This window comes from Delphinus delphis, chromosome 6 (assembly GCF_949987515.2).
Source record: "Delphinus delphis chromosome 6, mDelDel1.2, whole genome shotgun sequence".
NCBI lineage: Eukaryota > Metazoa > Chordata > Mammalia > Artiodactyla > Delphinidae > Delphinus > Delphinus delphis.
Window position 1 is genome coordinate 98,725,748 of NC_082688.1, and position 25,993 is coordinate 98,751,740.

A 25,993-nucleotide genomic window follows, 5' to 3' on the forward strand; every position below is an offset into this window, starting at 1 on the left:
CTGCTCAGCAGCCCCTTGGTGGAGACAACAGTCCCTCCAATGCCAGACCCCGCCCCACTGTGGGAAAGTCCTTTGGGGGAGCGGATTTGGAGGAAGAGTCAGCACAGCGCAGCCAAAAGAAAACTGTCCAGGAGCCGGGGGCCGGGGGTGCTGTGAACAAGCCACTGTCCACACTGGCCTCCCATCCTTTGGGATTTGAGAAGCAGCTCTCAGAGAGCCCACTGACGCTAACATCCAATCACTCATGTGAGGTCCCCACCTGGCTACCATCTCTGGGTCAGTGAAGGAGGTTCCTAAGGCTTCCCCAAGGGTCCACCTGTGGATAAGAAGGAGGACAGAGGTAAGTGATCTTGCCGCTCTCTCCAGGGGTGTCTGGGGTGTGCGGGCTTCCTCTCCCTCCCTCCCTCCCTCCCTCGCTCAGCTCCCTGTCTCTGCCCTCACTCGGAGACTCCCTTCTGTGGCCATGGGTTGCTGTCATTCCCAAGGGCCCCACAAGGGCCACCACAGAGCCCTTCCAAGCTAGCAGAGCTGAGGGAGGGGGCACGGGCTGGGGAGGGACAGACCACCCACACCAGCCTCCAGCCAAGCTGAGGGCAGGGTCGTGGGCTTATTCCCTCTGCACGCCCAGCACCTGGCACAGAGGAGTAGGTGCTCATTTAAAAGACCGCAATTAGGGCTTCCCTGGTAGCACAGTGGTTGAGAGTCCGCCTGCCGATGCAGGGGACACGGGTTCGTGCCCCAGTCCGGGAAGATCCCCCATGCCGCAGAGCGACTGGGCCCGTGAGCCATGGCCACTGAGCCTGCGCGTCCGGAGCCTGTGCTCCACAACAGGAGAGGCCACAACAGTGAGAGGCCTGCATATCACATAAAAAAAAAAAAACCCACAAAATAAAAGACCGCAATTAGGACTTCTCTGGTGGCGCAGTGGTTAAGAATCCGCCTACCAATACGGGGGACACAGGTTCGAGCCCTGGTCCGGGAAGATCCCACATGCCACAGAGCAACTAAGCCTGTGCGCCACAACTACGGAAGCCCACGCGTGCCCTGCAACAAGAGAAGCCACCGCAATGAGAAGCCCGCGCACCGCAAGGAAGAGTAGCCCCTGCTCGCCGCAACTAGAGAAAACCCGCGCACAGCAACAAAGACCCAACGCTGCCAAAAATAAAATTAAAATAAAGAAATTTTAAAAAATGAAAGAATAAAAAAAATAAAAGACCGCAATTAAAACAGAATCAGAGGCCCTTTCCTTTCAGTTTCTGTGAGAAAGAACGGGGGTATGAGGGTGATTGTGGGTGGGTCCCTCTGAGGGTCTGCTTCTCTTCCATTCCTCCTGGGAGGTCCGCCCCTGCTGTCCCACCCAGAGTGACTTAGTCAACACATCCAAGTGGACGGACCCTGGGGCCAGGCCTGGGGGAGCCCCCTGCCAGACAGCCGTCCAGGATTCAAAACACCCATCATGTGTGTAAGGTTCCTCACATACGTCATCTCTCATACAGATCGTGTGTTAACCCCACTGGAATCAAACCAAGTGTAAGACAAGCCCCCAGATGGTGAGTCTGCAGAAAACCAGGCTGGGGCTGAAAGAAACCAGGCGATGGTTTAGCAAACCACTGGAGGGAAACAGCGGGGGGGAAAAAGGGAGTCAGAGGCATCAGGCACTGAGGGGGCTGCGGTGGGCATGAGACCAGGGCTTTAAACTTCTCCACGCCCACAGTGACTCTGTGGGAGTATTAGGAAGGGTCCACAGCCCTTGATGAGTGGGCATCTCCCCGGTGAGCCAGCCCCAAGGGGCTGGGGAGGAAGGTTGGCAGTGCCCAGAGAGACCACGCCAGAGCCTGGTCACCTGACAGGTGGCACAGCCCTGACCTGCCGAGCTGCCCGCCACTCTAGCATGAAATTGAACTGGCAACCGTCTGTGGAGTGGCCACCGAGCCCCGCCAGCAGCCGCTGAAGCGTGTTGAGTGTAATTAGAAGCCACCCAGGGGTGACACGGGCACCTCAGCCCAAATCAGGAGGGGCGGCCTAATGGAGGGGAGCGGGGCATGGAGGAGCCCACGCTGGGCCTGACCTGAAGGCACTTGGAGGTCAGCTGTTACAGCCCACCAGGAAGGGAAGGGGGAGTGGGCTTCCCAACCAGGACGGGCACCAGTAAGGGGTGCCCGGGGCAACCTGGATACCTCTGCCAGGCCCCATCCCTGCTCGGGTCTCATGCCAGCACTCTGAAAGCCCACTGCTCTTCATCTCTGGCTGTATTGAGGTTATATTGACCATCAAAAATTGTATCTATTTGCGAATTCTCTGGTGGTCCCATGGTTAGGACTCTGCGCTTCCACTGCAGTTGCCCGGTTCGATCCCTGGTTGGGGAATTAAGATCCCTCAAGCCGAGCGGCATGGCCAGAAAAAAGTATATTTTTAAGGTGCACAATCTAATATATATAAATATTGTAAAAAACTCACCACGAGTCAATCAACACATCCATCACTTCACACTTCTACCATCTTCTTTTTTTGCTTTTTTATTTTTTTTTTGCACTGAGAACACTTAAGGTCTATACAAATTTCAAGTACACAGTACAACACTGTCAACTACAGTCACATCACTGTAACCAGTTCTCCAGGACTTACTCATCTTGCAAGACTGAAACTTCGTAGTGAGTGCTCACTGGTGATCCCACGAGCCCGCCCCACTCAGACTGGCATCTTCATTGCCACACGCAGCCGGGCCTGTTCCCCCAGTCCCCAAACCTATGCTCACGTTGTGCTCTCACTGGCTGGACTCCAGACCCCACCTCTCCTTAGCAATTCCAGCCCCAATTCCTGCCTGAAACATCCCCTTATCCCCACCACCACACCCTCACTGTTTCCCCCCTCCTCTGTTTTCCCTGATATTCTGCACAAGGTCTTCTTTTAAACTCTCTGTTCTATAGTATGAGTGTGTATATGAGTATATATGAGTGTGTGTGAGAGTGTGTGTGAGAGAGAGTGTGTATGAGTGTGGGGGGGGGGCACGTTCTGATTAGAACCAACATCCTAAGCAAAGAATCTACTGTAGCAAATGGTGTGACAGCATGAGGATAGCTCAGCAGAGAGAAAGGCTGAGTGGGGAGCCCTGTGGTGTGTCTCCACAATGCCACCCACGTGGTCTCCTCTTGTGGCACTGACCGCAGCCCACGTCTGGTGCTTGTTGAACTGTCTGACCCTCGACAAGACCACAAGGACCACAAAACACAGGACTGCATCAGCCTCATTCACCAGTGTCTCCCTAGCATCTCACATAAGACGTCGAACACAATGCATGCATGACACACATTGGATGGATGCATGGATAGATGCACGGATGGACGGATGGACAAACAAATGAAAATCACAGGTTTTGGAATCAGATGTAGGTTTGAAATCTTATTCCACCACTAACCAGCTGTGTGACCTTGGGTGTGTTGCCTAACACCCCTGGGCTAGTTTCCTGCGTGTACAACAAGAATCCCAACAGGTCATGGTGTGAGAATCAATGAAATAGGTAGAGTCTACTAGCGCAGTACCCAGTAATTAGTAGATGGTTAATAAATGGTAACCATTCCATTTCTCCGGCACCCCCGTGGTATCTAGTACAATCCTGTGACAGAACAGGTGTCTGATACTTGCAAGGTGACAGTTAGTGAATTAATCATGGAAAACTAGCCCCCATCAGCTCTTCCTGCCTCTTGGGTCCTGATCCAAAGGGAGGAACTTGCGCGCCCCGTCCCTGGTCCCCAGGCTGCAATTTCCCACCTCGCCTCTGGCGTCAGGTGCTTCTCTAAGCCCTCAGACTGCCCCGGCTCCGTTTCCCCAGCGGCAGAGCTGCATCCCCTCACCTGGACAGATGTGCAGGTAGTGATGACGCTGGTCCCCAGGCTGGTGCTATCACTGAGGTCATCTGGCAAAGAAGGCGTTTTCTCTACCCGAGGGGCCTGCGTGGCCTGGAATGAGGGGTTTTTAGGGGACAGGTTCACATCTGTGCCATTGCCAAAGGCCTGGATGGCGTTCCCTGTGGGGAAAGAGAGCAGGAGACACAGAGAAATCAGGGGCCCCTCCATCACTCTGCCCCTTGCCATCCCAAACTTGACCTTCCCTGTGATAGCCCAGAGCTGGGGGCAGGGTGGAACTCGTCCAAACTAACTTGGCTGAAGCTCCCTTTCAGATAGCTACCAAGGTCTCATATTGAGAGAAGAAAAGAGCAGGAAGGAAGTTGAAAAAGAGAAACCGGAATAAAGGAAATGTACCAGATGCGGAATGAAGAGGAAAACAGGAGGAGAAGTGGGGTGTGGGGAGCTGGGAGGCGAGGGGCAGGCTGTGTCCAGGGCGCAAGCCCACCTTCTCTGCGGCATTCAGTATTGCGGACCACCACGCTCACGTGGCCCCCGACGTAGTCCCCCTCCCCAGGTGGCCTCATCCACCCCCCACTCAGTCAGTTACACTAATCCACTCAGGACCAACTAATGGGACCTCTTGGACAAAACTGCGTCCCCAGGCCAAGAGCCTGCATGGAGCTCCACCTCCAAGTCCCAGGTGCACTTCAAGTTCATCATGTCACCCCTGAACTAAGCACCACTCCCTCCACCGCAACATTGCCTCCCGCTGCGTTTCCAGTCCTGACGGTGACATCTTTCTCCACCCAAGTCTCCCAAGTCAGAAACCTGGGGTACTCAGGACACTTCCCTAACCACCCGCTTGCCATCAACCAAGGCCACCTCCCCACTCCACCCCCCGCCGCTGCTCTGGATCAGTGGGTGCTGTCCTCCCCCGAGAGCACCTACAACAACCTCTAGCGGACTCTGTGTTGGGTCACCTGTGCGAACCACATCCCTACCCCCACCCCCTCCACACCAGAACCAGAGAGTGAGCCTTCCGAAATCAGATCTGACCATGGTACCACCTGCCGACACCCCTTCAGCGAGCTTCACGCCACCTCCGCCACCTGCAGGACCCTAAGATCCACACGCCTTCAGATCTGCAAGGGCCCTCACCAGGAGGACTCTCTCCACCTGTCCAGGTGACCCTGGGCATCCTTATGCAGTGCGGCAAGGCTAAGTGGTCTGCAGTTCCTGAAACCCACCTCTGCCCAGAGCGGACGAGCAGGCCCTCCCTGCCCCTTCAGCTGACCGGTGGCCAGTGATCCCCAAGTGGGTCTGAGATGCCTTCAGGGCACCCCTCCTCCAGGCTGACTTGGGCAGCCCCACCCTGGGCTTCTGCAGACCCCTCTGCAGACCTCCACTCTAGCACGGTTCCTCCCCCACCGTACTGTGATGGCTGTGACCCCCTGACAGTGCACCTCCTTCAGAGGGTGAGCTGCTCAATGACAAACACTGTGACTTCCATCTCTAAGCCCCACCGTGCTGTCAGAAAGGCAGGATGGACAGATGGACGGAAGGAAGAAAAGAGGGCAGCAAAGAGGGAGGAGATCTCCAGGTGGGTGTGGATAGCAAGGGTGTCAGACTAGAAAGACCAGGCAGGCAGAGCTTGTGGCTGACCTTTCCTTCTCTCTAGCCTTCGGATTAGGAGTTTGATGACACTCCAATTCCAAGGGGAAATCGATCCTTAAAGGGCAAAGTGACAGATGCTAAGACCTCACCCCAGGGCTGTGCCTGAAGGAACCTGTCTGAGACTGTCAGGATCACAGACCAGAAACCTTCGGCCTTGACTCGACATAGGTGGAAGGCCTCCAGTGGCCTCCGGACAGCTCCGGGGTGAATCTCCGAGAGCACAAAACCCACGGTCTCTGCAGGCAACCCCCCTGCTGGAGAAGCCCTTCAGGCGTCACTGGCCACCGCAAGGGGAAGGAAGGAATAGCCAGGCAGAGCTCCAGGGCCCCCTGGGATAGGAGGGGTGGGGGGTGGCTGCTGGCTGCGGAGGACGTGGCAGGACTCACGGAGGCACGGGTTCTCGGTGAAGTCCCTCAGGAACTTCTCACACTCCTCCTCCATGTTTCCGCTCCCACGACAACTGCACCAGGGGGACACCACGATGCCAGTGGGGCTGGAGTCAACGTAGTTGGGTGTTATATCGAACCCTAGGCAGGGAGAAAGGGAAGCAAAGGAGAGAGGAACAGTAAGGCTTCCCCTAGGGCCCCCAGACCCCAGGCCCATCAGAGAAGAGGCTTCGGACACCACCCTCCCTCCCATCCACCTGCCCCTCAACACACATATATCCCAGCTCACATTCCAAACCGCGGGGGTCAGCAGGGGGGCATGGCATAAAGGACAGGCCAGGGCGGCAGAGGGGATACCAAGGAGCCCCCCGACCCCGCACCCGAGAGCACGGGCCCTCGCTTTCTCTTTCACCAACAAGCAGAGCATGTGTCCTCCAGTCAGGGAGGCTAAGGCTCTCTCTTGGGTTTGGATCCCAGTGCCAATGTTGACCAGTAGGGTGAACCTGCACAAGTTACTTAGCTTCCCCAAGCCTCAGTTTTCCCATCTGTAAAATGGAGCCCCACCCCCTGCCTAGTAAGGGCTGCCGTGAGACTTAAACAAGACAGTCCCTGTAAACTGCTTAGCACAGCGTCTGGAATATTGCACAATGAATGTTACCCTTTCTTCTTATTTGGGAAACTCCTAAGGCCCCAGGGGCCTCCTCCCCCATGATAAACCTCCGGCTCCCATCACAGCAGAGAGGGGCCAGCTCAGGCTGTCCACCCGCCGACCCTGAGCTGGGCCTCGGTCCCTAACTGAGCCTGGGGCAGCCAGGAGCCACCGAGAGCCCGGGTGGGGGCAGCTTACCGATCATGCCCGCGTAGGAGCCCAGACACGCCTGGTAATTGTCGGTGGGGCAGCCGGTGAGCGTCCGGTAGGAGGCACGACAGTTGGCGTGGAAGTCCGCCAGCCGGGACCTGGGGTCAAGAGAAGACCCATCGGACAGCATGTTAGTCTGGCGGCCCTCCCGCTTCCCCGGCAGCAGAGCGGCTTCTCCACAGCCTCCCAGGGTGGGAAGAAGCCAGGAAAACAGAGAGGAGGAAGACGGAGGGAAAGAGCTTGGAGGGCTTTAGGCTAGGAGCTCCTTGAGGACAGGACTTCCTGGAGACCCAGGCACCCAGGTTAGGCAAGGCCTGCTCTGAATGGGTCTCTCCATCGGAGGAACAGAGGGAACCCGGGTGGGTTTGCTGAGAATGCCTGGGACCCAGGCAGGAAGGTCAGGCCCTGCTTCCTGCTCAACTCACTCCTGGTGACCTTTCCCAAGTCCTCCAACACAGCACCACTGCCACTCACAGAATGAGTACAATAATCCCTGCCCAGCCACTTCATAGAATCCGTCTGGGGATCAAAGGGGACAGCCCCCAGGGAGGTTAAAGAAAGAGTCCCCCTAGGACGAGACATCCCCTGGGCATTCCTGACCCATCTCTTCTGCATCAAATCAGAGCAAAGCCTCCCCCTGCCGTCCCTCCACCAGCTTCCCCATCCTACAAGGCAGAATCAGCCTTTTCTTCCCCTGGTGATGTAACCTGTCATCACCCGTTCCTCTCTGTCAGTGCAGATAAAGCTGCTTTGGAACCACCTGCACACAGCTCTGTGCTCCCCACTCGACCATGAGCTGCCTGAAGGCCGCTGCTGTCTGACCCGGTCTGTCTCCAGCCCCCAGTACCTGGATGCAGAGGTCACAGGGAGCCCAGGGCACCCAAGTCCAAGCTGCATAGCAATTCCCGTTCCTTCTTCTTCCTGCCCTAGCACCCTGGCCCCAGGCTGTTACCATCCATCAGCCCAGGCCACCGCCCACCTCCCCACCCACCGGGGCTTCCTACAGGCGAGTGCCCTTTGCCACAAGGTCCTCGCCATCATATCCCGAGTGTCTTACAGCAGCTGCATGCAGCAAGTACCAAGGTCTTCTTCACTGCTGTTTTCCCAGTGATGGGCTCAACAATACGGGCTCCGGGCTTGGTGAGAACTACTACAGTAGCCACAGGAAGGACCAGAACCCAGGCCATCTGCCTCCCTGCCCAAGCTCTGTCCATACCGTGAGGTACCTCACAAAGCCATCCCAAAGGTCACCCCGAATTCAGCTCCCCTGCTTCTCCACTGGAACTCTGTCCATATCAGGAAGGAGCAGATAGAGAAAAAGACAAGAAGTTGAGAGAGACCAGGACAGCCTAAGAGGAACGCTCTCAACACAGAGGCGGCTCCTTGGGTCCCACCTGGTTTCCCTGGAGGCCCCACAGTCCCGGGAGAGGGGGTTTAGGAGAATGAGGAAGCTCTCCAGAGTGATTTGACCCCAAAGAGACCTTGAGTGTCCCTGGATCCCTGCAGCCCACAGAGGCAGCGAGGTGCTGGAGATGGAAGGTGAGCTCCCAGCTGAGAGCTGGGGGCGAGGTCTCACTTCAGCTCCACCCCATCTTGCTGCGAGACCTCAGATGAGTCCTTGCTTCTTGGGGACTCATTTGCCTTATTTATGCAATGAATAAAAGTATTTTCACAGTCAGGGAAGATGAAAAAGTTCTGGAGACGGATGGTGGTAATGGCTGTGCAACAATGGGAGGGCACTTAACACCACTGAGCTGTACGTTTAAATATGGTGGAAACAGTCAATTTTATGTTGTGTGTAATTGACCACGATAAAAACGTGACTTAAGAAGAGGTCCTTTCACGTCCACCTTTTATCACGTAATCCTCACAGAAACTTTGCCAAGATCTGCCAAGCAGCTGTTATCACCATCCTCCTTCACAGAGGAGGAAGTTGAGCCTAAGAGAAGCTGAATAACTTGCCCAAGACCCCAGAGCTTCCGAGCAGCGGAGCCAAGACTCCAGCCCAGAACCCCAACAATAAGGGCCACCCCTTCCGGCAGGTCCTCCACCCACATCCTGCTCCTCTATAAAAGTATCTCGTCCTCCATAGGAAAAGAGAAGGAAAGTTGCAGTGTCTCAGCCCTCCTTCCTGCCCGTAAATCATACCCTCTATTGCCTCACCACCCAGTCCCCAAAACAGGGAAAAGCAGCGTTTCCAACCAGCCCCCAGCCCCTGCAGAATGACACTTGGGGGCTTCCCTGGTGGCGCAGTGGTTGAGAGTCCGCCTGCCGATGCAGGGGACACGGGTTCGTGCCCCGGGCGGGGAAGATCCCACATGCCGCGGAGCGGCTGGGCACGTGAGCCATGGCCCGCTGAGCCTGCGCGTCCGGAGCCTGTGCTCTGCAACGGGAGAGGCCACAGCAGTGAGAGGCCCGCGTACCACCAAAAAAAAAAAAAAAAAAAAAAGGCAAGAATGACATTTGGTCTTGAATGGCCAGACCGGAGTCTGTCCTGCTCCATGAACTAGCAAATGAATGAAGGTCAATGAGAGATGGTCTCTGCCCACACCCCGGACCTCCAGAGACCTGTCAGGGGGCCAGGAGGGGACACAGACTTAATAGGTAAAGGAGATTGGGAGGCCAACAGACCAAAATCTCTCAGCAGCTATCGTGGGTTGAATTGTGTCACCCAAAGAGCTAGGTCCTCATCCTTGGTACCCGTGAGCGTGACCTTACTCAGAAATAAGCTCTTTGCAGATGTAACCAAGGTGAGGTCACGGTGGATTAGGGTGGGCCCCCAACCCAGTGTCTGGTGTCCTTATAAGAAGAAGAGAAGAGACACAGACCCAGAGTGAGAATGCATGTGAAGATCAAGGAAGCATTTGGAGTGAGGCACCTACAGGTCCAGAAATGCCAGAGACTGCCGGCAACACCGGAAGCTAAGAGGAAGGCATGGAACAGGTTCTCCCTTCAAGCCTTCACAGGGAGCACAGACCTGCCAACACCTTGATTTTGGACTTCTGGCCTCCAGAACTGTGAAAAAATCAGTGCCACCCAGTTGTGGCACTCTGCTACAGCAGCTAGGGAAATGAATACAGCACCTTCAAAGATTTCACTGTTTTGGCCAAATGTCTGCCTCCAGAAGGAGCCAAGGGGCTATGGTCAGGCCCTACAGTGAGGAGGACCACAGGGGTCAGCGTGAAGCCACATCCAAGCTCCTGCAGGGTGTGGGGCTGCAAGATTACAAGCAGAGCTGCTAGGTACCATCTCTTCCCTACCAAAGAGATGTTCTAATAGGATCTCTCAGCCAAAATACAGGAGTCCATTCTAATGTCATTTGATCACACAGAGAGCCCAAGCCCCTCCTACCAGCTCCCCAATGCTCACTGTCAGTCCAGCCCGTGAAGCCCTTTCTGCCCCTCCAGCCACATGGACTTCATCCACCTCTGTATTCCAGCTACACATATAGTCTGGACCAGTCAATTTCATACTGATATTGCCCTGTTCGCTCTCTCCAACTGGAACACACATTCCCAAAGTGGCAGACTCTACTGATTTCTTCACCCATATCCTCCAAACCCCTTTGGGCAAGTGGTAGATATCCATTCATCTTTTCTCCAAATACGTATTGAGGCCCTGCCATGTGGCTGACAGACTAAGGATGGGAATGGCACGCATGTCAGTGCAATGTCAGGAAGGTAATTCCAGCTGATGGGGTCAGGGCTCCACAGAGGTCAATGCCGGCTCACCATCCCGGAGGAGCATGCCACCTGCTGCAGCAGACCTGAGAGCCCAGCTCCATCCTCCCGGAAGCTCACCTCCCTTCTGCAAGGCTGGTTCTCCAATCACTGACATTAAGAACCTCAAGGATCTTGCTGTCCTCACCATCCATGAGGCTTCTTAAAATATCACTGGGTCCCAGGCTGGAGACGGAGGGAACGTGTGAAAATGGGAGTATGATGCCCTCAGAGAGAGACAAGGTCATCCAGAGAGAACGGGTGGGTAAAGGAAGTAAGCCAGGACACAGAAAGTGAAAGAGTTCCAACACCAGGTGCAGCGGGCCAGTGAGACCCCTCAGTGAGGAGGGGAGGGCAGATCCAGCTGCTGGGAGAGAAGGGAGCAGCTGTCACACAACCACATTCAGTCTACCGCTCGCCTGCTGTGTGACCTTGGGCAGGCCTGGTGTGTCTCTGTGCTCAGTGTCCCCAGTTATCAAATGGGGTGGGCTGTGCCTGCCTATCTCCCTCACGGGATACGTGGGAGAGCTGGGGCACAGAGAGGAGACACTGTCCTTACCTTTCTTCTCTACCCAGACGTCTCATCCCCAGCACCGTGCCTGCCACAGACAAACGGGGAGTAGCTTTTCCTGTGTCTGACGTAGAAGAAAAATACCTGTTCACCCCTCCGAGGCGGGTCTGGACCCCACACAAGACAATGTGAGCCTATTGGAGAGAGACAGCTCCCCCTCTCTCCCCGCCAGGCTCCAGAGTCACCCTGCTGGACCGAGGTGAACAATGGCCTCCCTGCCCCGCATCACTCTCCATGCCACGCTGAGGACACAGGAGGAGCAGCACAGGCCCCTTTGCCAGACCTTGGGTGACCCATGGGGAAAGGCCACCTCGCTCCTGGAAGGCCACAGCCCACTTCCTTTACAGCAGCCTGTGGCTCTCTTCAGAGCACAGGGAGGGGAGGGAGAGGAGCTAAGGGGAAGGGTGGAGGGAAGGGAAGCGGCCAGGCCTTCTGTTGCTCCATTTCTCTGTCCTCAGCATCCAGGCAGCCTTGGCAAGCCAGAGTGACAAATGAGGCCGTTTAGGAGGACGCCGTGTCCAAGCCTCCGGGAGGCCTTTGATTTCTCAAGTTCCCTCTGTCCCTTAAGTCACACCAAAGCCCATAGCAGCCGGCTCCCTCCACCGGCATGCAAGACCAGCGGGGCCAATTTCCTTCAAGCCCATGACACTCTCAACTCCAACCATGAGTGAATCAGTCCAGTCCTGGTAGGTACAGTCTCCAAGGCAAGTGTTATCCTTTTCATAATGTGCGGTGAGGCAGCTGGGGATCTCGGGCCAGATACCACTCGTCCCTGCTGACGCCATGAGGTCCCCAGTCTCTTGGACTCTGTTCTCACTTCCAGGAACAGCCTTTTCCTAGACCAGCCTCATCACTTCTCAGATTTCTGCCTTGAAGAGCCCCCATAGGAGTGATGGCATAAAAGAAAGCATGAGAGACAGACAGACAGACAAAAAGAAAAAACAGAGAGCCAGCAAGAGAGCCAACAATGAACACGAGTCAAGTCCATCTCAGCAAGATGGAGTAAAGACTGCCAAATGAGCTCAGGACAGCAGATGGGTCTGTCCAAAACACACAAACCCTCTGTGGGCTTGTCTCCTCAGCAGCTGTAGCCTATTCAATCACAGGAAAGTGGCAAGAGAGGCAGAGAGAGACATCTGACCCCCAGTTTTATTAAACAGTCACCAGATTAAATACAGGATGTCCATTTAATTTGAATTTCAGATAAACAATGAATATTTTTTTTTAGTATAAGTACATCCCATGCAGTATCTGGGATATACTTACACCAAACAGTTTGTCAATGTTTGTCTGGAATTCAAGTTTAACTGGGTAGCCTGTATTTTTATTAGATCTGGCAACCCTATTTGATGGACAGGTGTGTTCCTGAAAGGAAAAAAGAGGCAAAGCTGGAAGTGCCAAGGTCAACCCACATAAGCAGAATCATCCAGAACTGGGGGGCGGGGGTGGTGGTGATGGGAGAGGGTGGACTTCCTATAGCTCAGTGGTTCTTAAAGTGTGGTCCGCAGACCCACAGCATCAGTGTAAAACTGGGAACTTCTTAGAAATGCAAATTTTCCAGATCCCACCCCAGATAGAACAGATCTTAAATCTAGGGACAGAGCCCAGCAATCTTCATTTTAACCAGCCCTCCAGGTGATTCTGATGCAGGCAAAAGTTGGGGGATGAAGCAAATCTGCACAGGCTTCAGAGCTGGGATTGTGGGAACCCTCCAGACTCCACTCCCTGGTCTCAGCTTTAAATATACCTACGATATAGCCCAGCCCATGGAAGAAAGTAGTGCTTCAGGCTGTAGCCCAAGAAGGTTCACAGTTACAAGACTATGCATGTTTGTACACACACGCGCACACACACACACACACACACACACACACACACACACACACATTCCTATCCCCATACAAACACAGTTACACTTGGGTACACACCTCTCGCTTCTTTCCTTTGGCCTTAGCCAAGAAAGTACAGGTACCTGTTATCAACAAATCCCTCCCTTGGTGCAGACTGTAAACACCTTCCCAAGCACAAAGACTCTTCTCAAATCTGTCTGGCCTAGAATAATACTACAGTAAATTGCTCCCCCGAAGCCCAAAACGTTCCAATGCTGGCCAATACGTGGCTTTAGGGTCTGAAGCTCTTGGCCAAGTTCCCATTTATCAGGTTATACCTGTTATGCTGCTGCCACAGAAACCCATGGGTTTCTACTGGTTTCGATTCAGAGGAGGAGTAAAGGAAGCTAATATTTACTGAGGATACACCATGTGCCAGTCGTGGTTATCACATTTAACTTTCTGAAAAATCCCACAAAGTAGACATATTTCACAGCGAGGACACGGCAGCTCCAAGAGGTAGGTCGCACGGTCACACACCCTACAGCCAGCAAAGCAGGGCCAGGCACCTGCCAGTGAGGACAGGGTCTTTCTCTGGCTCTGCTGCCATGACCCGCCCCCACTAACAATGCTTCCAGACGGCTGCCACCAGCACTGCTGCATGCTGATGAACAAGGCACTTGAATATCTTATGGAGGAGAAAAAGGGTTCCCAAGAAATGCAAATTACTCATGGTGGTCTTCAGAGACAATTTAGGGGAACACAGAGGAAATGGCTTTCATAGACCCAAGAGCCTCTGGAATGGCTTTCCGAGGTCCCCTCCGGTGGTGCAGGGCACGGTTAAGTAGGCTCAATGTTACGTGACACTGAGAAAGGGGAAAATGGATTTCCCCCACGTGCCTGTTTTCTGACGCCTCCAGGGCTCACTGTGGACAGCCTGAGCCCCCGTCATTTCCTGCCTGTTCCCGAGGACTACCGCCACTTGTCTCATGAAATCAAGAATCCACTTGGCTTCCTTCCCTCCTGTTTATTCTTTAAGTGTACATGGATACTTATTCTTTCTGCCTAGAACAGCAGCTCCCCTTAGGGGGTGGGTTGCGGACTTCCTCCTCCGGCCAGGTAGTTCTTACAGGCTGTCAACCGTGGCACTCCACTGTCCGGGGCCACAGGTGGACACGTGACCCAGGCTTGGCCCACCACACAGCTCTCTTCCTGGCCACACTGACTAGTCTAGGTATAAGGAAGTAACACTAGCCAGGCCAAGCAGAGCCCTGCCCAGAGACTTTCCTAATGGAGCAAAGAAGAACATTCTTTTCTTTCTGGTTATAAGACACTATGGACGTGAGCCCAGATAAATTGGGACCATAGATCTAGCCTCTTGGTCACAGTAAGGATAAGCACGCAGCTAACCTGCAGAGAGAAACAGAAACTAGAGACAAGGAGAGACAGAGGGAGACCTATTTGTGTGAGTCCTGGAATACACTCCTGCCCTTTCTAGATTTTACTGGAAGCCAACAGATTCCTTTTTAATTTTTCTTAAGGTAGTTGGGTCTCTGTCACTTAAAACAGAAAAATTCTGGGGAATTCCCTGGCGGTCCAGTGGTTAGAACTCCGCACTTCCAATGCAGGGGGCCCAGGTTCTATCCCTGATCAGGGAACTGAGATCCTGCAAGCCACGCAGCATGGCCAAAAAGGAAAAAGAAAAAAAGAAAAATTCTTCACTACTGCTTAGCTTTGCTCTCTGATTTTATCTGATCTTCTTTGTCCAAGTTCAAAGCAAATAAAAAAGGCACACGCTGAAAGGGACACACACCAAAAACCAAACCCACAAAGGGTCTATCTAATCCACGTGAAAGAGGCAGGATCACAGGAACCCTTCAGTGGGAGTAACTTGGAAAACAGACGACGGTACAATTCATGAAGGAAGACAGACCTGACCTTGGATTCTTCCTAGAGAGGAACGGTTCAGATGGGTAACCCACAGAAAGCCACATCGCTATTGAAAATGACAAGGACGTAGAGGATACCAACATGTGAAAATTTAAACATGAAATCATGTTAAGGGATAAAATGCAGGAGACAATATACTTTATGCACCCTGGTTACGAACAGGGGAACATGGTGAGTGTGTGAACTGACACGATCCAGAATTAAATTTCAAAAGATGCTAATAGAATACACTGTTTATTATGTGCTCTTTTAATAAAGCTGCTTTAAGATGGTAATTATTTCCTTACATTTAATGGAATGAGGCCCCAGGAATCCTGCGTTTTTATAAACAACGATTTCTCGAAGTCTTTGGCTAGAGAAAATGTTATTGGTTCCAGAAGCATCAGCAAATGGGACTGACCCTAGATCCCAAAAGAAAGAGGCTGAGAGAGCAAAGCTACCCATCTCAGAGCACTGGCCCCTCACTCCAGGGCAGCTCCGAGTCCTAGGAGCTTGCAGGTGAGAGAACTTGATGCCACACTGGCAAATGCAGGTCAGAACCCTTCTGGACCTGACCAAGAGCTCAGGGCAGGCTACTGTAAGGAGAAATGTTTGCTCCCTTTCCCCAGGAGGTCCTGAACTCTGAGAGAACCCCACCCCTCTACAGAAGGAGGCCCACCCGTGAGGTCCACTTTCTGACATCTTGTCATCCTGGTTGGGTCTGAAATTTGGCTCAGTTCTGTGTCCTGGACAAGGTCATTAAACCTGTCCAGGTTTCCTCATCTGCAAAACAGAGGTTATAATAGTACTTACCTCCTCGTCCAGTGGGGACGAGGATGTATGAGCAAATGGTTGATGCTGCCCCCTCAACACCTGCTACACTGTTATTGAGATTAGGGGACTGCTGAGCATGGGACACTGTGTAGAAGGCATGAGCTCTCCCTTCAGGCCAAAGGAGTATAATATCTGTGATCTATTAACAAGCGTCTCCTGCGTTTACCCCGAGTCACACAAAGTACTTCCACTAACACCACCACGCTTTACCCTGACAACAATTCTCTGAAGTTAGCATGATTACCCCTGTTTTACAGGTAAGGAAATAGAGGCATAGAGAGGTTAATTAACTCACTTAATATCACAGCAGCAAGGCACAAGACTTAGCTTCAAATCTTAGCTCCAAAGCCAGTGGGTCTTCCCCGCCACCACACTGCCCCCACCCTTACCCAGCCCTCTCTTTTCTCAACCCACTGCTCCCTCCCCTTCTCCCAGCATGTGACAGCCGCAAAAGGAGAAAGGCTTATTCCTCTTCTAGTGTCATCTGTGGGAATCAGTGAGGTGCTACTTTCCTCCTTGGCCCCCACCTTTTCCATCCAGTCTGGAGCTCACCCAGCATCCCCTCTCTCCTCCCAGTGAGCCATGATGGCATCCAGAGGTAATGACCTGGAGATGACTGTGGTTGGAGCCACTGGACCCCAGGTGACCAGAAGCAATCAATTAGACCCAGGCCACCATCAAAAGACTGGCATGCCAACCAGAGTGGCCAACAGAAGCCTGCTTTAGGAGAGGATTGGGAGGGTCTGGATGGGACAGAAGCCAACCCGAGCCCACATGGACCTCCCACCCAGGTCCCAGAGATGGGAGCCAAGGCCACATCCTTCTTCTAGACATCATCATTGGATATAGCCCTTCGTGTTCTCTGAAAACACAGGCAGATGGGCAGATGCCCTTTTCCCCAATTTCCCCCCAATCCCTTCACCTAAGTTCCAAACCTATTATTACCTGGTAAGAGGAGAAAAGAATTAAACGTATGCATCATTTGATTTTAATTGAAGGACTGTTCTATTTCATTGAACTGCTAAGTAAGCTGAACAAGAGATTGTGTTTACATAAGCAAACCCAGAGTCACTATAGACTTGCTGTCATGTTAAGTCAATACTTATGAAGGCTCTCTATTTAATTATTCAGTGAGGATTGACTTATTATTGTGTTAAGAGTGTAGTTAGCCTTGAGCTAGGTAGCCATCCAGCTGAAAGATTTCTTTCAACTTTCTCCAAATGCTGATATGGTTCCTGCTGGTGGTATGAGGTTAGTTTCTTCTCTCTCTCCCTCCCCACTGCCACCCTCCCTCCTGCTCCAGAGCAAAAAGCTCCAGGTCCACCTCCTTTAAGTCCTTTAAGTCAGGGGTAGCAGGTGATCCTGTGGTGGCCAGGGAGCAGGCAAGATCCCCATGGCCAGTGGTCGGCCTCTCACGTGATCTTCCTAACCCCAGGGATTAGTCCTAAGATTCTGACACTTGAAGTCTCATGAGCTAAGTTCAAGCACTTTCAACCTTTATTCTTCCCATTCCAGAAGCTGAAGACCCAGATCACTCCCCCCCTTTGCAATTCCCCTCTCTCCCACCTCCACAGAGTGTTTCTCAACCTTCACAATCCATCCAAACCCTATGATTCCACGGCATGTTGTTACAGAGATTCAGATAGGCTCTGACATCAAATCATATTTCGTAAAACATAACATACAGAGGAACAACCAGCCTAAACTACAGGCCAGCACGAGGGGCACAGTGACTAAAAGCAAAATCCCAGGCCTCAAACAACCTGGGTTCGAGCCCCAGTTCTGCAAATCACAAAGGGGACAAGCTTGGGCAAGTTACCCCACTGTGAGAATCCTCAACCAGAAAAAAGGTCTAGTCATTTCTGGGAAGTGTCACCGAGATTCCCGTACAGCACCTAGAACTGTGCCCAGCACGCTGGCCTCAGCTTTTTGAGGGACTTATTCTGACTCTGGTGACTATGGCCCCACTCATGCCCCCAAAGGAGGACTTCCTGGGTTTCAGGAGCCCGTCATTTGCCACCCTGACCCTCACCCATAATCGGGACCGTGATGACCTCTCCATCTCATTTCTCCCCCTCCTCCTCCTCTCTCTCGCCCAAACCCTCGTAGCAACAGCAAACGGCATGAGTTCCCCAACCGTGATGCTCCACAGAGCCTTACCCCACGGGCTCCTCCCGCCAGGATTGCCTTCCCCCAGACACACGCTCCTTATCTCCTCTTCCAGTTCACCCTTCCAAACCCAGTTCAGGAGGTGTCGGCGCTTCCAGAAAACTTTCTGAGAATGATGCCTTGCCCCAACTCTGAACGTGTTTCACAAACACCAGTTATTATGTTTTCCCCACCAATCATAGCATAATTTATATTTTTTGTATCTGTTTCTCCCATTAAAGTATCAATTCTTTCAGAACAGAAATGACTTTATTCATGTTTGAATCCTCAGTGCCCAGAGTAGTGCCTGACACTGAATACAGAGCCTTTTGGATGGAAGGGGGAAGGGAGGGAGGGAAGAAAGAATGGATGGATGGATGGATGGATGGATGAGTGGATGGATGGATGAGTGGATGGATGGATGGATGGATGGATGGATGGATGTGTGGATGGATGGATGGATGGATGGATGAATGGATGGATGGATAAGTGGATGGATGGATGAGTGGATGGATGAGTGGATGGATGGGTGGGGACTATATCTAGAGGCACAGAAGATTTTCTGCTAAGCAGGAAAAGAGTCAAGAACTCTCCAAGCACCTCCCCTTGAAAAATAAAATTACAAGCAGATTTCCAGGTGGCATCAGGGCAAAATGCATCAGGGTCACATTAACTTTGGCACTAAGATAGGTCAGCCCTCCAAAATGCCCTTGGGTGGGTCTGTCTCCCTCTACTCCTCAGACACTGCCTGGTGGTTGTTAGGAACTTGGAAAAGTATCTTTGCTATCTCTGATACCAGCCATTTGCTAAAGGAGGCCCCAGTGGCCTGCAACAATTAACACACATGCTTAAGCACCACTCTTAACATGAACAAGTGCCTTGGGGACCCACAGAGGAAAATCCAATGGGTCCCTGTGGAGAAAGGCTGGGTAAACTGTCCATTCTCAAACAAGCAGAAGGGCAAAAGGAATCAGTGTCAGGGTGGAGTATTTGGATCAAAACACCCGCTGCTTATAAGCCGTAAACCTGGAAACATCATGGTAACTCTCAGTGCCTAAATGGCTCTGACACCTACACAGAAGAGTGTGGAAATGAAACCACATATGCAAAAGTAAACAGTGAAATCACATATGCAAAAGTACCTCCGAAAGATAGAATTCACTCTGTACATGTTTATTCTTTTTCTCCCTAGGAATGATGAAAAGAGAATAAATGCAGGGGGCCAGAGCAAGGACAGGAGGCTGGTGTGGCAGGGAGGGAGAGAAGCCTGCATACCGCAGCCTGGCCCAGCAGGACGCAGGAAGGAACGGGAGTCCGGGTCTGCTCTCACAGAGGACTGGGAGAACACACACTCCCTCGGGGCCACAGAGGCTGCAGGGGACCTTGGGCCCTCAGCCTGGCCCCCCGGCGTCCTTCATCCAGGCCTTCTAGAGCCCACTGCATAGATAAATATTTTTCCATTCAGGCAAATATCTGGGCAGCTATGCCACCACTAGGAGTATTTCTCATTATATAGACTAATGAGAACGCTGTGCTTCCTGGGAGCTATTTATCAAGGCAATATCCATTATAAATGACATTTTTCCTCAACTAACAAAGGATATGAGGCTGGGGAAGCTGGTTAAAAGGAAATGTTTAGCTGATTCCAGAAACCATTCAGAAATTAATGACCCACCCCCTTGCTGGCCGGTGCCCCCCTCTGTGCTCTGCCTTCCACTTGGACCCCTGCCCCTGGCCCCCACCGGAGCCAGCAGGTTGGGGAAGGGGAGTGACGCTGGCTCCAAGGAATATCCTGCCTTAGGAGGAGAGCCGAGTCTTAAGCAGCAGCATCACCGAAGCATATAAGACCAGATTATTTGTGGTCCCAACTTGCTGATGCAAGATGAAAAATACAGCAAACTACAGCTGCTGACCTCAGCTTTTTTCCTTTTTCTTCTTTCTCCTTCGCTGAGGTTAGTGTTTTACGAAAAAGGCTTTAAAAATAAAATCTATAAACTGAGGGACTCCAATCTGTTAGCTTAAGGTCAAGCACACAGAACACAGCATCCAGAGAGGAAAGAACTGAATCCGGGCCGTCTGTCTCACCTGCAAGCAGGATGCTCACTCACACGTGTCCCCACAGGCACGCCCATGCGAAGGCCCTGCCACCCTGACGGACGCAGCACACGCAAGGCCACACACACCTCCAGGCAGGAAGTCCGCATCCCTCCCAATCACAGGCCCGTCCCCTAAGCCGTGATTCTTGGGCAGGTCCTTCCTGCTTCTACCCTCCAATTCCACAACAGGTGACAACTCCAGGATGACATCAGAGGGCTGGGAGCCATGCCCCTCCCGTGTGGGTGGTACTTGCACCAACGCTGATTACAGGGAGCTGCGGTCCTGCAATGGGTCCAGTGCCTCCCGTGAGGAGTGGGCTGGATGGAAATCAGAGGGGACACGGCAAACCACTCAGGGAGAGCAAGGGGTCTCAAGGTCCCAATGGATTTGTCACCAGCTCTCTGAAAACTTCTACTGTAAATCAATGAAACGTCAGAAACTTGGAGCTTCTGAGATTTGAACCGGAGTTTGGCTTCATCCAAGAAGACAAAGTGTGAAGGAAGACTGTTCCATGTGGCAGAAAAAAGATGGTGACTTCTACGTGAAGAGGTAACACCAGGCAAGGAGTGAGAAGAATCTTAAGTGCTTCATCAAGTGTTTGAATGCATTTATCTCAGAATAAGCAGTTCCTCATTGCTTCTACTGAATCTCTCACGCATACCCTAAAGGGCTCTGCTAAGGCCGAGATTCAAGAGATAGGAGACAGGGCTTCCCTGGTGGTGCAGTGGTTGGGAGTCCGCCTGCCGATGCAGGGGACACGGGTTCGTGCCCCGGTCCGGGAAGATCCCACATGCCGCGGAGCGGCTGGGCCCGTGAGCCATGGCCGCTGAGCCTGCGCGTCCGGAGCCTGGGCTCCGCAACGGGAGAGGCCACAACAGTGAGAGGCGCGCGTACCGAAAAAAGAAAAAACAAAAAGATAGGAGACAGAACACAGGAGTACAAGGTACAAAGGGAAGAAAAGCCTGTAAGTGGAAATCGAGACACAGGGAGGAGCAGACCCAGGAAGAGAGGAAAAGCCATCATGGCAACAGTGCAACAGAGAGGGAAGTGGACCCCGCAATGGGAAAGGATGAATGAGTAGGTTCTTGAGGCAGAAACAAGAGTAGCATTTGTTCTGGATGCAATGAACAGAAGCTTTTCCAGGACACCTGGGCAGCTCTGGGCAAAAAGATTCCCCTGAGGGGCCTGCTATAGACTGAATGTTTGGTCTCCACAAAATGTATATATTGAAACACAATCCCCAATATGATGGTTTTAGGAGGTGGGGCCTTTGGGAGGTGATTAGGTCATGATGGAAGAGCCCTCATGAATAGGATTAGTGCCCTTATAAAAGAGATCCAGAGAGCTTGCCCCTTCCACTTTTGTTGTTATACCCCCTGTTATATGGTATTTCTGTTATAGCAGCTCAAATGGGCTAAGACAGGGTTCACCACCAAGCCCTCATTCTCTCCAATGAGTACAAGGGGCAGGGCTCCCCAGGAGAATTCTGAAGTGAAGGTAGGTTCCCCCCAACTGCTCACTCTGTCCTCTTCCCAGTCATCTGGAAAGTGGGTTGGCCATAACACCATTGGACATCCAGCACTTCCTGTAAAACACACTCCAGTTCCTGCATCCTGCTCCTGTGGTAGGCATCTGGGGTCAAGGTAGGAGGCAACATCTCCGTGTGTCAGCCAAGGTGGATCCCCACGGCAGCTGGCAGATGGCAGGGGTGACTCGACAGGTATGGCCCCAGTGCAGGGAGTCAAACAGGGCAGGAGAAATGAATGCTGATGGGCACAGTGGGTAGAAAGCTGCAAACCACAGACCTACCAGGACACACGGGGGCCATGTGCCATCAGGGTCTGCTCAAAGAAAGCCACCAGAGGACACCCCAAGAGGCACAGAGCCTGAAGACAGCAGTCAATCAGGCTGATGATGTCTGAGCCCAGGCCCCAGGGAGCGGTCCTCCAGCTTCCAGCACAGGAAGGTAATGTGTCCCAGCAAGACAGCCTGACAGTGTCCCCCCATAGATGGTCTTCCATGGGGGCCTGGCATTTTGCGGTGGTCCTTCTCGTTGCCCCTTGGCCTACTAGACGTGTACTGGATGTCCTTACAGGCAACGTGAATTTCATCTGGGTATTGCTGGTGGTGATGTTGGTATTCAAAGGAAAGAGTAGAACCTACCATTGCACTGAAATGGGGTACAGTGGGTTTTAATATATGGAAATGAATGTGGCAAGAGGAAGGTAGACCAGTTGTATAGCTGATAGGAAGGCCATCCCTTGAATACCCAGCTGCACTCCTCTGCAGTAGTAGGTCTGCAAATAGTAGGTAGATAGACAGGCTGTTGGAAGGCCTTAAGCAGAACCTTCCAAACCAGGAGGCAAACTGGGAATGGCAATTAGAGATCAGGTGGCTGGTGATCTGCAGGGAAAGGACATGTAACGGGTGATGACTGACATTTTAATTAAGGTATCCAGGACCCCAAGACAATGGTAAGTCCATGTGCATAGAACTGAACAGAAATGAAAAAAAAAATAACCATGTTCCAGTGGACATTCAGAAGTTAGCAGAGGACGTCCCTGACCCACCCTCTAGGCTCAGATCCAAGTAGCACACATAATGGCATCACACGGAGTGTCATTCCTGGCGGAAGTCTCTGTGGGACACACTCAGTGTGTTGACCAGGCTACAATGGCCCACTGCAAAGGAGCCACAGCCCAGGTACAATCTCTGGACACCAGCCTTCCAGGCTAGGACTTTCTCCCACTCACCCTCATACAGCTGACCTTCTCAAAACCCATCACTCTTGACCCCTCCTGCTCTAAACGGAAGCAGAGGGAGGCAGCAACAGCCATGAGAGCACACAGGATGCCACCCAAGCTTCCACATTCAGAGCAGAGCCAGCCAGCTCGGAGAAGTTGGGGAGTCAACGATGAATATCAGTTAGTTCATCCCAAAGGAGGTTTCTGAGTTTCTCCCAAAACTGAGACCTCAGAGCTGAGTCACTCCAATCCAGCTCCTGACAAAGAACAAGACCTGCAGCCTCGCTCCCACCACCAGGAAACAGGCTGCTGCCACCAGCAACGACACACTCAAGAGGCCGAGAGGCTCCAAGGCAGGCGGCCAGGTAGAAACCTTCACGGAATTCCGATGCCCAGCCCGGGGACAGCCACAAGGATGCTGAGCCAGCCCAGACACTCGAGATCTGAAATCTGCACCATGGAAACCTGGTTTTCTTTATGCAGTTTATGTTTCCTGTATTTTTATGCAGTTTATGTTTGCTATAATTATTTCTATTTCAGTCCTGTCTTTGCAATTACTGAGACCTACCAAACTAATAATAATAATAGCTAACAATTTTGAGCATTTGCTGTGTGTCCGCTAAGCACCTCTAAAAGCATTAACGTGTTTAATCCTCACAAAATCCCCCACCAGACAGAGAAGGAAACCGAGGCTTGGAGAAATGACTGTGGCATGCCTGGGAAGTGCTGCGGCTGGGACTTGAACACTGGCCTGTCTGGGGTGCAAGCCCAAGGCTGCCAGTCCTCTCAGAGCAGCAGAGGGGCCTGGGCCACTGCTCCCATGTGGGAGGGACATCGCCCTCTGGGGTTGGGTACAATGGTGGCAGCAGAATGTAAGAAAGAGGCCCCAAGGAGCGGCCACAGCCACCAGGGCAGAGCCAGTGCTGCCTGACCTTAAACACGCTCTGCCATTTTTTCCTTCCCCCTCAAGAGTCACTGGGCTTTGTTGCCACGAGGAAGGCCCGCCCCTTACAGGCCTACAGCACACCTGCTTTTTTTTTTTTTTTTTTTAATTTTTATTTCTGGTTGCATTGGATCCTTGTTGCTGCGTGCGAGCTTTCTCTAGTTGCGGCGAGTGGGGGCTACTCTTTGTTGCGGTGCGTGGGCTTCTCATTGCGGTGGCTTCTCTTGTTGTGGAGCACGGGTTCTAGGCACGTGGGCTCAGTAGTTGCGGTGCCTGGGCTCAGTAGTTGTGGCTTGCAGGCTCTAGAGCACAGGCTCAGTAGCCGTGGCGCACGGGCTTAGTTGCTCCGCAGCATGTGGGATCTTCCCGGACCAGGGCTCGAACCCGTGTCCCCTGCATTGGCAGGCGGATTCTTAACCACTGCACCACCAGGGAAGTCCCACGCCTGCTTTTCTTGATCTCTGCCCTCAAAATTGTGTCTTTCCCCAGCTCCTCTCTCTGCCTAGGAAACCATAGAACCCCTCACGCCAGAACAGACCCCAGCCCATCCTCTCCCAACCAAGTGCCCTGGATCCCACCATCTTACGCCCTCTCCCCTTCCTCAGAAAGCCCCCTCCCCTTAGCATTTTCCCACCTTTCCAAGCAGCATCTGCCCATTTGAGGTCCCTCCTACCCGCTTCTCATGGGAAATCAACTGTCATGAACTTTGCCAGGGCCCACCAGCCTTGGGGGTCACAGTCTTTCTCTAGCTAGGGACGCCCCTGGAGAAGTGTGGGAGACCCTGCCTCGGTGTGTTCCTGTCCCATGGCCCCCACGGCAAGTCGCCACAAATCGAGGGGCTTAAAATAAGAGAAATTAATCCTCTCTCAGTTCTGGAAGCATCAAGGTGTCAGCAGGGGTGTGCTCGCTCTGAAGGCAGCAGGAACGAAGCCTTCCTCGCCTCTTCCCACTGCTGGTGGCTCCAGGCAACCCTCAGCGTTTTTTGGCCCGAAGCTGCGTCGCTCCAGTCTCTCTGCCTCCGTCTTCCTCCCTAGATGTCTAGGCCTGCTCTCTCCTTCTTATGAGGACACCAGTCATCGCATTTAGGGCCCACTCTAATCCAGCATGGCCTCATCTTAACTAATTACATCTGCCAAGACCCTATTCAAATAAGGCCACATGCTGGGGCTCCAGGTGGACCTTCTGGAATTTGGGAAGGGAGGCTATTTAACCCACTTGCACTCGTCAATCCCCTTCCCCTTATAGCGGGCACTTGACCTTGCCGCCCCCGACCCCAGCTTGGTTCAGATGCAGGCTGAGACCCTCTGTGTCTGGCCTGAGCAGCCACTCCTCCAGGACCAGGCTGTTGTTCTCCAGGGTCTCAATCTCTGCACGGGAGAGAGACAGGGCCTCCCCTGCCCATGCTGGGGGCCTTCTCTGGGTAGGTCCTGGGAGAGAGGATTGGGGCCACTCCAGCACAGTCCCTAGGACCTGCACCGGCAGCCATGACGCCCTGGGGGAGCGATTCCCACTGTGCTCTCCCCCTGGCAAGGACAGCTGTGGGGCCTGGGCCTCACTTCCTCTGGTTCCCAGACTCCAAGCCTGCGTCCCCCAGGGCCAGGCATGCCCCAGCGTGGGAGAGGGAGAGGCCGTGCGGGGTGCTGCATTCAGCAGCCAGACCCGTGCAGAGGCGCTCCCCACCCTTGTCTGGCCACAAGCACCGGCCTCCACGCTGGGCCGAACCCCGTCTTCAAGGCTCAGGCCCACCCCTGCATTCCATTCCCACCACAGTGGTCTCTCTGCACTGGCCTCCCACTTCCAGCGACTCTGTGGGTTCACGGCAAATACTTTGATTGTTTTCCAAAGGATAAACAGACAGGGGTCATTTTAATAGTAAAAACACGCCAGCTGGATATTTAAAGCAAAAGTGTTTAGATGCTCCACGCAAGCCAATGGCAGATGAATCTGGGCCACTCTCCGGCCCAGGCACACTCCTTCCACCATCAGGAGAATTCTAGAGAACACGGAGAAGCAGAAGACACCAGCAAATAAGCTCCTCCTCACAGGTGAACCTAAAACGTGGATTTGTTTGTCAGGCCGCACATCCAGGACCTTCTCTGCAGGCCCCCGTACCAAGCCGGCTCCAGGCATGGGCCCCAGCAGCGGACCTGGCGCCCGGGTGCCTGCAGGTGTCAGTTCTCAACTTTCACAGTGAAGAAAATCACCCAGGGAGCTTTGGAAATTGGATTCCTAGGGCCCCAAACCCAGGAAGCTGCCTCAATAGGTTTTAGGGAGGACCTGGGAATCAGCATTTTGATAAGGGCCGCCATTGATGGAGATGGGGGCCCACGGGCCACATCTGGAGACACTGCAGAATAACTGTGAAAACACAGCCTCTGGAGCCAGCCCTGCTTCAGGTTCCATCCTACAAGCTGT

At 53.0% G+C, this 25,993-nt stretch overlaps 1 protein-coding gene across 3 annotated transcripts in view; it reads right to left on the reverse strand.

Annotated features, from left to right (window-relative positions):
- GFRA2 (GDNF family receptor alpha 2) overlaps positions 1-25,993 on the reverse strand; it is a 96,959-nt gene that overhangs the window by 8,878 nt on the left and 62,088 nt on the right. For all 3 annotated transcript variants that reach the window (XM_060013550.1, XM_060013553.1, XM_060013552.1), the window contains exons 5-7: positions 6,753-6,862; positions 5,906-6,046; positions 3,852-4,024 (exon numbers count right to left, since the gene is read on the reverse strand). In XM_060013550.1, coding sequence (XP_059869533.1) covers positions 3,852-4,024; positions 5,906-6,046; positions 6,753-6,862 — 424 coding nt within the window. The remainder of the gene's footprint in view (positions 1-3,851; positions 4,025-5,905; positions 6,047-6,752; positions 6,863-25,993) is intronic.